This window comes from Malaclemys terrapin, chromosome 3 (genome assembly GCF_027887155.1).
Source record: "Malaclemys terrapin pileata isolate rMalTer1 chromosome 3, rMalTer1.hap1, whole genome shotgun sequence".
Taxonomy (NCBI): Eukaryota; Metazoa; Chordata; order Testudines; family Emydidae; genus Malaclemys; species Malaclemys terrapin.
This window is the reverse complement of record NC_071507.1, coordinates 206076644-206092088: the sequence shown is the minus strand read 5'-3', so window position 1 is coordinate 206092088 and position 15445 is coordinate 206076644. Positions and strand designations below refer to the sequence as shown.

Sequence of the window (15445 nt, the reverse complement as noted above, 5' to 3'; positions counted from 1 at the left end):
CAAGAACACCATGCTATGAGCACCGCCTCCTGCGATACCCGTGAGGTTTGATGGGAACTACCGGTGGTTCCAGGGCTTTGTGAACCAATGCTGGCTTCTGTTCCTGATGCGCCCCAGAATCTATGCCTCTGACCAGTCCAAGTTGGCCTCGGTAATCAGCCTGCAGACAGGAGGTGGGTTAGACTGGACTTCCCCCTGCTGGAAGGTCACAGTCCAGTGCTGTCGAGCTGGGATGTCTTTCTCCAGTCTATAGCAGCCATCTTCAATGTCCCTCACTGAGCTCGAAAAGGCGAGATTGCCCCGAGGAGAATCCGTCAGGGGCCAGGCACAGTTGCCTCGTATGCGGCATGCTTCCGGTACCTCACAGCAGATACTGAGTGGAATGAAGCAGCGCAATTGTACCAATTCTGGGTGGGGCTTGCAGGAAGAGGTCAAAGATGGAGTTGCCCACCCAGAGATGCTAATGGGCCTAACTGCCCTTGTCATCTGCATAGACCATCAGTTGCAAGAATGAAGAGAGGAGAAAAAAGAGGTCCCCTGCATTCCCTCTACCCACGTAGTGTGACCTCACCTTCTGTATTACCTACCGAACCCACTCAAGCCAATCTGACTCATCAGCGGCACATCCCTGAAGAAAAAGAACCTGTGCGTCTACTGCGGTGAACCTGGCTATGCCATCTCGACCTGTCCAGTATGAACGCTGAGGAGCATGAAGAAACAAGCCAGTTCAATGATGGGGGGAACTGGCCTAGTTCTTGAGAGTCCCTGTACCCTAGTCCTCACTGAGATGCAGCTTGAGCCCCATCGAGGGGCTTCCCACTTGCAGGTGTCTATCCAGCTGTGCATCCTCTCTAACATGCCCTCCATTGATTTGGAAGCAGCGGATTTTATGGATACAGCTACAACTCAGGCCCTATAGACTCCCCTGTGACACAAGATCATGCCAGACATGATTGAAACTATTGATGGCTTCCCACTATCTTCAAGTCTGGTTGTGGAGAAGACTGTCTCCCTGGAGACTGTTATTCAGGGACACAGTGAGAATTCCATTTTGTGCTATCCATCCCCCACATTTCCCCCTGATCCTTGGCATCTGTTGGCTAATCCTTCATGACCCCCTCATTCAATGGCGAGAATGGAAAGTCACTTTCCTGTCAGAATTCTGTTGACAGCATGGCCAGAAATCAGTGAGTTTTAGACCCATGCCCCAAAATATCCAAGTAGGTTTAGTCGCCTGCATTGAAACCCCTACCGAGGGAACTGTGGAACTCTCCCCCCACCCAAGTACTGTGATTTAAAAAAGAAGAATGCAGAAAGCCTCCCTCCCCCACAACGGGACTATGAACTCCATAGAACTCCAGCCAGGGTGGAGATACATTTTGGGTGGATCTACACTATGTCAGAGCCTGAACTGGCAGCATTGCAAGAATACTTCCAAGAGAGCTTGTTCATCCACAGGTCAACCTCACCAGATGGTGCCCTAGTCCTTTCTGTAAAAAAGAAAGATGGCAGCCTCTGTCTCTGCATCGATTACCAAGCCCTAAATCAGGTAACAACCTGGAACAGCTACCCACTACCCCCAATCCCTGAGTTGCTGGGGCCGCCTGCATATTCACAAAACTGGATGTCCGGGGAGTTTACAATCTCGTCCATATCCAAGAGGGGGATGAGTGGAAGACTGCCTTTCAAATCCACTATGACCACTCTGAATATTTTGTCATACCATTTGGATTGACTAATGCCTCGGGAACATTCCAGCATTTCATTAACGATGTGCTACGAGACCTACTGGACCAGTCCGTAGAGGTATACTTAAATGATATACTGATCTTCTCAGACAATCTGGACCAACACACCACTCCCGTCTTCACAGTCCTGGAGAGACTACAGCAACACGGTCTCTATGCTAAATTCAAAAGCTGTGCTTTCAATCAGACCTCAACTGAGTTCCTGGGTTTTATCCTGTCCCTGGAAGGAATCAATATGGACCTACACAAGGTCCAGGCTGTCCATGACTGGGCAGCCTCCCACAAAGTGCACAACCTGCAACGTTTTCTAGGCTTTGCAAATTTTTCCCGAAGGTTCATCTCAAATTCTTCAAAACAAACGGAGTCCTTCACTTGCCCGTGTTGGATTCAGCAACAAATCAAACCAGTCACCTTTGAGCTCCAGCTCTCTCAATCCCTTAGAGTCCACCCTATATTCTATGTCTCACTCCTAAAACCCTACACTGAGAACACATATCCGAACAGAGCCCAATCACTGCCCCCACCAGTGCAAGTACAAGGTGAAGAGGAATACATCATCCTCAAAGTCCTCAATTCCAAGATCAAGCATGGTAAACTGTGGTACCTGATTGACTGGGAAGGCTATGGCCCAGAGGAATGCACTTGGAAGCCAATGGAGAATGTTCACGCCCCCATGTTGGTTCAGACCTTCCATAGGAGCTACCCCGAAAAACCTGGAACCATGTAACCCAAAGGGTGCCCGTAGGGGCAAGGGTGATGTCATGACCCACACACCTCAAACCTGGTTCCACAGGAGCAGCCATGCTTCAACCCTCCACTCAGCAGCCAAATGGCCCCTTGGTCCTACTTCTGCCAGCAATAGGAACAGGAAGCTGTCCAAACAACTGGGATCCACCCTCCTCTGTGTACCTTGTTCTTCTGCCTCCTGCTCCCCTGGCTTGACTCCCTGGCATCCTGACCTCGCTTGGCTCCTGACCTCTGACACATGGTTCTGCTCTCTGGTTTGTGTCCTGCCTCTGACCCCCTGGCACCCTGATCCAGCTGACTCTCGACTCCTGACTGTGGACACTGGCTCTGCCCACAATCCAGCCTTGATAGTAGCAGCCCTTCTTCCTTGAGGGAAAGAAATCACCCTCTCTCTGTTGGGCCTCTTTTACATGGAGACACAATAATGGGAAGTGGCTCCCATTGTTCTTCTGAGAACAAATTACATTTTGCTGCAAGTGCAACACCACAATTATATGCAGAGATTCAAGGGCCATTGGACAAGGAATTTGGGGCCCATAATTTACAAATCTTTAGATCTGAATTCCCCCTTGTTTTATACAGATAAGAGTATATGCCCTGTTCTTTTTATATTGTGGACCTATATTAAAAGCAGTGTTTAACTGCTCAGAACTGAGGAAATCGGTTTTAAAACTTATGACACTCTGATGTCATCAGGAGGAAAACTTACGGAATCACTCTTGACCTAATTTTTAATTATTTTTTTTAAACATTAATCCAAATCTTGCCCAATGCAATGCCCCCTTGGTATCTTGACAGACTCAGAGGATTGCACTTAATTTGCAAGCAATAGACTTCTGTGCTACGATTTTTTAAAAGTGAGGCTCCTAAACCTTTATTTAGCCACCTAAATATCTAGCTGAATTTTCAAAAGTAAAAATCTTGGCCTAGCAATCTCATCTTTAATACAAAGGTGTGATCCATAGAAACGACAGGTCCCAGTATGCAATGCTTCATATTGATCTAAATAGCATGCTGGGACATGTAGTCTTTACGGTCTGCAGCGGGGGAGGATTTGAAACCCCTGCTTTAAATTGTTACAGACATGGGAAAATACAGTCAGTGACCTATACAAGAAGAATTCACACACTGCCACATAACTCAGAGGAAGAGAAACACAAAGGCCATGTGTAACAGGGTGCTGGCCAGGAGGTCCTGAGCCAGGCCCCTGTTAGCCCAGCTCCAATTAAGAAGTATTAATTGGGGCTGGCTGGGTATACCACGCCTAATTGGTGGAACAGAAGCACACACGGGCCTTATTAGCCAGGGGTTATATAAAGCTGGCAGGAAAGAAGGGGGGGACGGGGACACAAGGAAAGGGAGGAGCCACAGGCGGTGCATCCCTGCTGGCTGGAGAAGCTAGCTGTCTCCCAGGTTGCTGGTTTACAACTGTCTGTAAATTGAAGGTGGTGGGAGCGGACACCGTTAATAAAAAAGCTCTGGTGATTGCAGTTAAAGGAGGTCTCTGGCTGATTTGTGTGAGGTGAGCGAAGGGCCTTGTTACACTATGGTAGCATGGTAAACTGCTATGAACTGTGAAGTTTTAGCCACAGATATTTCCCCCCCAGCTAGCTACCAAGAGCTGCCAAAGAGATAGAGAATCCATCCTTTCCCTTAGTAGTTTGTTCCAATAGTTAAATCAACCTTCATTGTTAACAATGTGTGCCTTATTTCTAATCTGAATGTGTCTGGTTTTAACTTCCAGCCACTGGTTCTTGTTATGCCTTTCTCCACTAGATTATTTCTCCCCGTTATTTTTTCCCCGTGAAGGTATCATCATGAAGTCTCCTCTTGACGTTCTTTTTGATACACTCAACAAATTGAGCAACTTAAGTCTTTCCTTGTAAGGCACTTTTTCCAGCCATCAAATTATTTTTGTGGTTCTTTTCTGCATCTTCTCCAATTTTTCAACATCCTCTTTCAAATGTGGACACCAGAAACTGATGTATTCCAGTCCTGGTCTCACCAGTGCTGTATACAGAGGTAAAACCTCTCACTCCTACCCACTACTTCCTTACTCATACACGGATTGCATTAGCCCTTTTTGCCACAGCATCACCTTGGCAACTCACGTTCCGCTGCTTGTCTACTGTGACCCCTAAATCCTTTTCAGAATCATTACTGTTCAGGATACAGTCCCCCATTCTGTGCACATGACCTGCATTCTTCGTTCCTAGCTGCAGAACTTTGAATCTGGCTGTATTCAATGCATTTTGTTTGAATGGGCCCAGCTTAACAAGTGATCCAGATCACTCTGTATGACTGCCCTGTCCTGTTACTACTCCACAACTTTCTGTAATCTACACATTTTTTTAACCATGATTTTATATTTATCCCAGATCATTAATAAAAATACTGACTAGCATTGGATCCCATACTGATCCCTACAGAACCCCACTAGAAATAGTAAGTCAGATGCCTTACAAAAGTCTAAGTATATTATATCTGCAGTTATCTCTATCAACTAAATTTATAATCTCATCAAAATATGAAATCAGGCTTCCTAGGCAGGACTACTTTCCATAAACCCATGTTGACTGACATTAATTATATTCCCCCCCCCCTTTTTTTTTTTTAATTGATTCTATTAATTTGCTTGGGACTGATGTCAGGTTAACCATTCTATAATTACATGGGTCACCCCGTTTGTGAATACTGGCACAACACTCACTCTTCCAGTCTCCTGGAATCTTCCCAGGATTCAATATTTATTAAAAATTAACATCAGTGAGACAGAGATCTCCTCAACCATCAGTTTTTGAACCCTGGGTGCAAGTTACCTGGGCTTATCCCTAGGAGTGCTGACATTCTTCAGAGCTGTGAGTGGACTGAGAAGTATTTCATCATCCTCATGTGACAGGAATATCATATCCTGTGTCTTTCCAATACAGAACAGGAAATATTTACTGAACATTTCACCTCTGCCTTTTCTACGTGAACAATTTGACCATCCCCATCTACTAACAGGCCTATACCAATTAGACTTTTGTTCCTAACATATATGAAAAACTCCTACTTGTTCTCCTTGAACTCTTTTTAGACAACATTCGATTACTGTTTATATTTTTCCTCCTCATCAATTTCCATCATAATTTTCCTCAGCTTTGGGAAATATGCCAATATATTACTGGTTGTGATTCTCCTCTGTCCCTATGTAACCACCAATTTCCTGTCCAGTGATCCATTCATCTTTATCTAGCATGGAATATCTTTTGTGTTAGAAAAATATACTTTGTTAGACAAGCCAGTGATGTTTTACCGGTGGTTGAATGTGACCTCCAGTATACATCTCCCAGAGTATGCAATTCTTGCCACACAATATGTGCTTAAGGAATATAATTTCCCCTCCTTCTTTCTGACCCCAAGTTCTTTACCAATATTCAATCAGCTGAACTTACTCTTCAGTTTGCTACAAAGAGCTCGAAGGGCATCTGATCACCAGGAACTTCTTAAAGAAGTGCCAGTTTAGATAAAATGATAAGGACTCTCCCTATCTTCACACTGCTGATTAGGCAGGGTCAGCTAAGGACACCAGAAATCTCAGACAAACTACAAAATCAAACCACCTCCCATTGCATCAGCTGGTAAGAGACATTGTGAAATGTGGGTAGTCTCATACTGGAATCAATTATCCTTTATTTCCTTAACTCAGTTTGCAAAAATCATTTTTTTTCTTTCTATACTTTATGGGCATGATTCTGATCCTATCAAGGCCAACTGAGTTTTGCCACTGACCTACATGGAAACAGAACTTGGTTCTGTGTGTTTTTCTTTTCAGGCAAGTTCAACGCAGCCTGTTTAAAAAAAAAAAAAAAATTAAGTAAACAAGCCTATGCCAGTAATCCAGTGCTCACAAGTGACCCTGGAATGACAAACCAGGATGCAGACACAGATACTGAGCAATCATACGCACTGCTCACAAGTAACCCTACAACAACAAAGCCGTATGTGAAATGGGGCAAAAGGCATTTGGCACTGAAACATTTCAATTTCAAGCTTCCAGGATAACGTGAAATAATATGTATAATCCGAAGTGATTTGGCAACGCCCTTTTACAAACACTGGGTTGTGTCCAGAAAAGCTGTATTTTTATTGTTAAACCAAAAAAGGAAAAAAGTTTGGCCGTTGTTCCATTTCACGGCCAAAGAGAAAGGCATCTAGCTGGTCTTACCTCTTCCCACAATAGCAGAAACTACAAGCAAGCCCTCCAAAAAAACCACCACCTAGCTCCTTACAAAGGAAAGTTTGTTAGCAGCTGCCTAATCAAGTAACTTCATCTTACCTTGGAGAGGAATTTCGTAAGGCTGCTCTCTCAACATTGTTTCTCGTTGTGAAGATTTGCAATCAATGTTCCAGGCTTCCGCTCACCCTCAGCTAAGATGCATGGATTCTAATTGCAATGTACAAGGTTTGTTTTTAAATTTTTTCCCCTATGCTCCTGATTGGCTCAGGGTAATGCCCATGTGGGTCTACAAATGCTGGGTTTCTATCCATTTTAAAATCAAAGTGTCAGTTTTGCTGCTGTCAGAGCTCTTTATTTTTGTACATATAAGGAAGTGGCTGTTGATGTTATCTGAATGTGTTTCCTGTTTTATATGTATATGAGCAAAAATGATGTCACATTAAACTACACTGCAAAGTTCCACAGAGCTCAACTCAAAGCCTCTAAGCAAGGGGAGGGGGAGAGAACACAGCTCATCTGTTCACCCTCTAACCCAGTTTGCAGTCACTTCACTGATCCCTGTTAGAGTTCTGTGTTCTCCCCTTGCAGCTTAGTTTTTGCATGCTGCACCAACATTGCTTGCTATTGCAATTAACAGCCCAGTTCAAATTACACAGGACTCAGTTTGTGTTCACATGAATAGAATATAACCCTCAAAGGTCTCTTCAATGAGATACAGATTTAAAAATGATCAGGGACTACCTGGATATTTTACAATTGTAGGTCCCTTCTCAGCTGCAGACTGCATTTTGACTACATCTGAATTACAACAATTGGAATTTTAAGAGGGAAAGTAGACCAAGTTACAGGCTCGATGCAGGAAGTCAGACTATGATCATAATGGTCCATTTTGGCCTTGTAATCTATAGCAGGATGTGAGACTTAATTCATTTGTTTTTAAAGCACTGAGAGACCCTTAGAGAAAAAGTACTTAACGGACCAAATATGAATATTGTTATCTTGTGAGAGAAAAACAACCTGTTCTCTCGCTGAAGTCTAAAAGGAAAACAGTGCCATACTGTCCTGCTCATACGTAGACATGTGGCTTCTGGGGTGGCCTACAGATCTGACCAGAGATAGATTTTTTTTTGCTCTCCACTGCAGCCTGGGGCCATATAAAACTCAGCTCCCTCTCTCTCACTCCTCTTGTTTTTTGGATGCCTACCTTTGCATTGAACGCCTTTTGCAAACCCTCTGCATAGGGTTGAATTCAGACTAAATAAAATTTGCCCTTCATTGTGACTATTTCTCACATTGCTGTTTCAGTGATAAGCTGTAGGAAGTCAACAACCACACCAGGGGTTTTCCCTAGCTAGTTTTCGCTTTGCTAGTGATTTCTTTAGTTTTTGGTTTATAGTCTTGCACGTTTCCTCCCTTTATTATTCTCCTTTTATTGCTTCTCACATTGTTACCATCCACCCCTTATGGTGGCAACAGTAAAAGAACCACCATGTGGATGGAAAGAATAAAAGAATCACCACTGAACTTGGCTCGTCACTCTTCACCAGAGCTGTCTGTCTACACCAGCTCGTTGGGGACTCCACAGACACTGAAGGGGTCACTCACATATAGATGTCACCTTTAGTTAAAAAAACCAAACAGCCCTGAAAGATTCCCTGCAATACTTCTCACCCCAGAATGCATTCTTTGGAGTCCAGTCAAATAACAGCTGTCTTCAGTGTACTTAGGTGGTTTAGACTTGCTACATTGTGGGTGCCTGTTCAGATGGGTTACTCTCAAGCATGTCTGCTTACAGTTGCGTACATGTTTTCAGTAGCAGAGGGGCTCCAGGACGCACCTGCAGTCTCTGAGAGGAGGGAACCGTCTCCTCTTTTTGTTACACTGACTTTGCATAGAAATCTAAAATCCAAGAGCTAAAGCCATTGTGATCTTGTGAAAGAACTGGGCACGTTCAGTGTATTTGATCAGATAAACTATGTCAATCTGCTGATGTTCATGCTGAATAGACAGTGTCATAGCAACTGGGATTTTGTGTTATAAGATTTCACAACAATTCTATGGCTATTCATTACGTCTGATTGGTACTTTTAGAAATGCCTGAGGAAGTTCAGACATGTACGTTACTGCTGGGCAAGGAAATTATATATAGAAAAGGAAAAGATGTACTGGGCTCACCTCCCACAAACGACAAGTTTTGGTGGTATTTCAAATGCTAGAGACAGGATAAGACTAAGGAAATAGTACTAGGGAACAGAGGTATGCCATTCTGTCTCATGTGGCTAGCAAGGGTAAATGGTTCAGGTTAGTGTGCATTGATGCAGAAGAACAGTTTAGTATCTCCCAAGGTTGCCACAGAAAACTAAGGAATTCAAAAGTATGGTGGTTAAAGGTGTCATTTTTAAATAGTCACCTAGCTGTTTTCCTCCCCAAGAAATGTGTTTGATATTTGATGCAGTTATGAGCTATCTAATGAACACAACAGAGGTTTGAGAGCTAAGACACCTGGCTTCTCTTCCTAGCTTGGTCTCTGGGTTGCTGAGAGACATTGGGTATGTCATTTAACCTTTTCTGCAGTGCCTTATTTTTATTCCTGGCAAAATTAAGATACTTTCCTCATCAAGCAGTTGGGAGGCTAAATTAACATTATTAAAGGGCTCAAAAATCTTTGGATGAAAAGTCTCCAATTGCTAGTCTAAGCAGGGTCTGAACGAGCTCTCCCCTGACATCTAGTGATGAGCTGGGGAAGAGGACTTCAGGAGCCAACCTTGTTTGCGTGGACACACCCACTCTACCTAGGTGCGCAGCATGATGGAGCTGCTTTGCCCAAATGATCGCTTTTGGTGGGTGTTGGATTACAAGTCACTTTGATAACAACGGGTTGTTATCCTTGTTGTGTGAATCAGGGCAGTAGAACTGCACTTGCTAAGCAGGGGGTAGGGGTGCCAAAGCCTAGTAGAGATAAGAGAGGGTGGGGACAGATGCTTATGCCTGGTCATGTGGACTCTCCCTAAGGATCCTAGACATCATTTGATCCTTTCCCTCCCCACTGTGTAATAACAGAGCTGATTAAGTTTCCATTGAGATTCTTTTGTTGCAGACCAATAGAGCTGAAATCACCAATAACCAGGTCTAAGCATTAGAGCTGCTTTGGGACAATGTCTCCGATGAAAGAAACTGTCCAGCCTGCACTAGCCGTGAGACTCCCCCAAGAACAGCTGAAATCACTGAGAGCTGTGTTAAGTGGTGGGACCTCAAGACATCTCAGAGGGTGCGGAGTGCTGAGCGGCTGGCAGAGCAGCTGATGCCAGAGTGAGTGCCTGGACAGCGGAGCGAACAAGGTGCCTTCCTCTTACCCCAGGGTGGGAGGTGAACATGCACAGATGCACATGAATTCTAGGTCTACAACTATGAGTGGGGTGCACTGGAGGAAGAAGGGAGAGGCATATTAAAGGAACTCTTGGTTGTTGGATTTACTCGGGGGTGGGTGTTTTGCTCATGGTTTGATGCTTATGAATCCTGCTTGTGGAGTTTTCCCAAGTTAATGCAACGATACTTTCTTCCTTTTTCTTAAAAGTTTCTTTTCTACACTCAGACTCTGTCCTTGCGAGAGGGGAAGTATTGCCTCTTAGAGGCACCCAGAAGGTGGTATGTAATTTTCCAAGGTTACTGAGTAAGGACTCAAACTGGTTCTAAGTTGTATTTTTGAAAAAGAACCCCTATGTATTAAAGCCAGCCCTTGTCACGGACAACTCCACCTGGCAGAAGGATAACAGTGGTATTTGGGATCGATCTATGCAGGGTCACCTTCTCTAGTCTAGCCTCCTTTTTATCACAGAAGCATCAATTTATTTAGTTTGAAACTATTCTTGTCTCATTTGTTAAACACTGGCAATGTGCTCTGCACAGTGTAGACAGATGCTGCCCCAAAGAGTTTGCAGTCTAAGAAAGCCCACAGGGAGAAGGTTTTTTGGTAATTTTAATAGTTAGTTCACTTCTTGCCTGCATCCTTAAGGAGAGACATGGGGGCAGAGAGTGGCAGCATTGGAAACTGGGAGGACGAGCATTTCATGTGCAACTGGAGCTGGGGGTAAAGGAACATAGGGGGGAAAATGGAAAAACGAGACAAATGAGGTCTTGAAATTGGTATCAGTGGCAGAGCTACATAACAAAAAGACAAGAGTGGAGATGCAGACCAAGTCCAAGTTGTGCAAAGCCTTGAAGGCAAGGGTAAAGTTTAAAACTAAGTGCAATGAAAAACAGGGACCCATGTGATCATCTCAATGGCCAAACTGATACGGGTGTCAAGTTTAGCCTTGAAGCAAAACTTCCCTTGTTCTATCTTATCTTTCCTATTGCACTCTCCATTGGTCTCATGCCACTAACAGATGAAAATAAAAATGACATTTAATATCCAGGAAACTGGTGTGAAAAATATAATCCAGGTTGAAAGTGCAAGCACCGTTTTTCCCCCTGACCAGATAGACCGTACTTCCTATTGAGCACTATACTGTCAGCAGTCTGAAATTGGGAAAGCTGAAGTGAGTGAGGGGGGAGGGATAGCTCAGTGGTTTGAGCATTGGCCTGCTAAACCCAGGGTTGTGAGCTCAATCCTTGAGGGGGCCACTTAGGGATCTGGGGCAAAATCAGTACTTGGTCCTGCTAGTGAAGGCAGGGGGCTGGACTCTATGACCTTTCAGGGTCCCTTCCAGTTCTAGGAGATAGGATATCTCCATATATTATTCACCTGTAATACCGCTCGCTAATAGAAATTATGGTATCTTTAGATCACAAAATGTGGCAATCACCCTGCCAATGCCCTGTAGAGGTGGCATGAGAGAAACTCACTACATATTACTGCTGTGCTCTGCTACAGAAACATAGAAAAGCACATTTTAGTTTTAGCTTCTATGTTTGTTTGCTCTGCTTAAAAATAACTAGAAAGACATTAAACTAATAAATTCCTTCAGCATTTTAGCTACATGATATTAGCTCTGGAATTAATGACTCCTATACGCTCTGGCTTACGTACTCTAGTATTTAGTACAAAATCGTAAGTTGAAATAGAGCAGATCTTTAGGAAGAAACATCCAATCTTGATCAGTGCTCAAGATGGTCAAACGAAACTTCCAGATTTCAGAGTTTCTGATACAGCAATTCCAGCTCTGACTAATAACTGTGCGAGGCACACTGTCAGGAGATTGAGGTGGCCAAAGTGTACAGATCACAGAGCACTACCGTGTAGATTATGGGCCCCTTCATCTTTACAAACGAGTTAATCTACAGCGATGAAAGGTCTCAACATACATTATTCCAGCTTAGTCTGACTAACTACCTATTTGCTCAGTATTAGGCAAATGTAGCTACAGCTCTACATTTATAGACTCCAAGGCCAGAAGGGAGCATTGTGATCATCTAGTCTGATGTCCTGTATAACACAGGCCAGAGAATTTACCCCAAATAATTTTTAGAGCAGATCTTTTAGAAAAGCATCCAATCTTGATTTAGAAATGGTCAGTGATGGAGAATCCACCACAACCTTTGGCAAATTGTTCCAATGGGTAATTACCCTCACTGTCAAAAATTCAACTTCCAGCCATTGGATAGTGTTAGACCTTTCTCTCCTAGACCGAAGAGCCAATTATCAAGTATTTGTTCCCCCATGTACATACTTTTAAACTGCGATCAAGTCACGCCTTTACTAGCTCTTTGATAATCTAAACCAGGGGCCGGCAACCTATGGCACGAGTGCCAAACACGGCACGCGAGCAGATTTTGAATGGCACGCGGCTGCCTGCCGCGGTTCCTACCCCCAGCCACACTCAGCACCCCCACCCATCGCTCTCCCCTGCTGGGGCAGGAGGCAGAAGCTTAGTCTTGCAGCAGCCAAGCTCCCGCCCTCCCCCAGCCGTGGTGCAGCCTGCTTTCCTGCCCCTCCTCCTCTCCTTCCCTGCGCCGATCTTTGCAAAGGGAGGGGGGAGGAGTGGCAGCGTGCTCGCTGCTCCGCAAAAGCCCCGAGGCCCTGCTCTCCCAGCTGGAGCTCCAGCCGGCGGCGTGTGGCAGCCCCGCGGCCCCTTGCTAAAGCCGGCCCTAGGTAAAGGAGGCAGAGAAGAGGTAGAGACGGGGCCTTGGGGAACGGGGTGGAACAGGACATATCCCTTCCCAGCCCCCTGCCATGAGCTGCTCAGGGCAGGGGGCTGGGAGCACCCCCACGAGCTGAGCACCCCAGTCCTCTGTCCTGAACCCCCACCACACCCAGCCCTCTGCCCTGCACCTCCACACACACCCCAGCCTTCTGCCCTGCACCTCCACAAACTCCCAGCCCTCTGCCTTGACCTCTGAAGCCCCCCACATCCACCCTTCTGGGGGGCGTGGCGGGTTTCAGAGGTCAGGCCCCACTCAGCCCGCTGCCGGCCTAGGTGAACAGAACGCCAGGCTGGCGGCGTAAGATCAGCATTTTAATTTAATTTTAAATGAAGCATCTTAAATATTTTGAAAACCTTGTTTATTTTACATACAACAATAGTTTAGTTATATAATATATAGACTTATAGAGACCTTCTAAAAAACATTAAAATGTATTACTGGCACGCGAAACCTTAAATTAAAGTAAATAAATGAAGAGACTCGGCACACCGCTTCTGAAAGGTTGCCTACCCCTGATCTAAACAGACAGAGCTCCTTGAGTCTATCACTGGAAGGAAGGTTTTCTAAACCTTTAATCAGGCTCGTGGCTTTTCTCTGACCCCACTCCAATTTATCAACATCCTTCTGGAATTGTGGCCACCAGAACTGGACACAGGATTCCAGCAGTGGTCGCACCAGTAAATATGGAGGTAAAATAATCTCTTTACTCATACTCAAGATTTCCCTGTTTATGCATCCCAGGATCACATTAGCTCTTTTGGCCACAGAGTCATAAAGGGAGTCATGTTTAGCTGATTATCCATCACAACCCTCAAATCTTTTTCAGAGTCACACTTCCCAGGCTAGAGTCCCCCATCCTCTAACTCTGGCCTACATTCTTTGTTTCTAGATGAACATATTTACCGCTTGCACCCAGTTTAACAAGTGAGCCAGATCATTCTGTATCAGTGACCTGTCCTCTTAATCCAATTTTTGTATCATTTACAAACTTTATCAGTGCGGATTTTGTGTTTTCTTAACAAAATGTAAAATACTGTAGGGCCAAGAACTGACCCCTGGGGAACTCCACTGGAAACACACCTGCTTGATGACTGTAGTGAGATGAGGCCCTGAAACATAAGCCCTTGGTATCAGAGGCTCAGTCTGAGGCCTGAACTAAAGTAATGGTCAAGACTTTGCTAACATAAAGCAAAGTGAAGCTGTGAGCCAGAGGCAGACCCTGCTCACAGAAGCTGGCAAGGAAAGGGCTGATGCTGCAAAAAGATACAGACCTAAAAGATACTAAACAAACACTCCAATACTTGCACATTCCACACACAAGAATAAGCTGACCCATCCTAAAGACTGGGCAAAAGGAGAATATGATGGATAGACTTGTTTGTTCAAACCAACATGTACCAGGAGAGAGGCAGCACCCCAACACTCAGAGGGGTTGTACCTCGATACGGCAGGAGTGATGTGTAACTTGTTTGTACCTGTGTATAAGAATGTATCCCTGGGGCGGTGTCTTTGTCCGGCCGAGGGGGCAGTGGAGAGTCCCGCCACTGACTGAGCTGAGTCCATTGCCAGGGACACATATTCGTACTATGTCCTGTACAGTCTGTGGGGAACTATTCCTGTGCTTCGTTTGACAATAAACCTGGCCGGGTGCCTTTGTACCTTATCAGAGTGTGTGGTCTGACACAGCGGGCATTCACCCATGAAAGCTCATGCTCCAATACATATTTCAGAGTAGCAGCCGTGTTCGTCTGTATCCGCAAAAAGAACAGGAGTACTTGTGGCACCTTAGAGACTAACACATTTATTTCTGTTGTAAAATAGCCACCCGCAGGTCTGTCAGACAAACAGAAAAACTTCAAAAACAGACTCCAACGAGAGACTGCTGAGCTGGAATTGATATGCAAACTAGATACAATCAACTCAGGATTGAATAAGGACTGGGAATGGTTGAGCCATTACAAACATTGAATCTATCTCCCCTTGTAAGTATTCTCACACTTCTTATCAAACTGTCTGTACTGGGCTAGCTTGATTATCACATCAAAAGTTTTTTTTCCTCTTACTTAATTGGCCTCTCAGAGTTGGTAAGACAACTCCCACCTGTTTATGCTCTCTGTATGTGTGTATATATATCTCCTCAATATATGTTCCATTCTATATGCATCCGAAGAAGTGGGCTGTAGTCCACGAAAGCTTATGCTCTAATAAATTTGTTAGTCTAAGGTGCCACAAGTACTCCTGTTCTTTTTGCTCCAATACATATGTTAGTCTATAAGGTGCCACAGGACTCTTGTTGCCTTTTACAGATCCAGATTAACAGGGCCACCCCTCTGATATTTGTGGTTATTGGGGGTTCGCTCGAGATCGGCTGTGCCAGCGATCTGCAGAGCTGGGGCAGCACACAGAGGGAACATGCACGCAGCCGACTGGTATCAACACTGAATAGAGCAGAGCACCACACCGGTGGCATCTGACAACGACAGTTCTCCGTTTACAATTCATTTTGAGACCTAGCCAGTTTTTAATCCATTTAATGTGTGCTCTGCTAATTTTCATAAATTCTAGTTTTTAATCTAAATGTTGT

At 44.6% G+C, this 15445-nt stretch overlaps 1 protein-coding gene across 3 annotated transcripts in view; it reads right to left on the bottom strand.

The window, feature by feature from the left end:
- Positions 1-15445, bottom strand: part of ASXL2 (ASXL transcriptional regulator 2) — a 248647-nt gene that overhangs the window by 95535 nt on the left and 137667 nt on the right. Inside the window, exon 1 of one of the 3 annotated variants that reach the window (XM_054021957.1) lies at positions 6817-6889. The exons of the other annotated variants lie outside the window; for them this stretch is intronic. Within the exon in view, the coding sequence (XP_053877932.1) occupies positions 6817-6853 (37 nt within the window). The 5' untranslated portion in view covers positions 6854-6889. Of the gene's footprint in view, positions 1-6816; positions 6890-15445 lie in introns of those variants that run through there. 3 annotated transcript variants of the gene reach the window in all.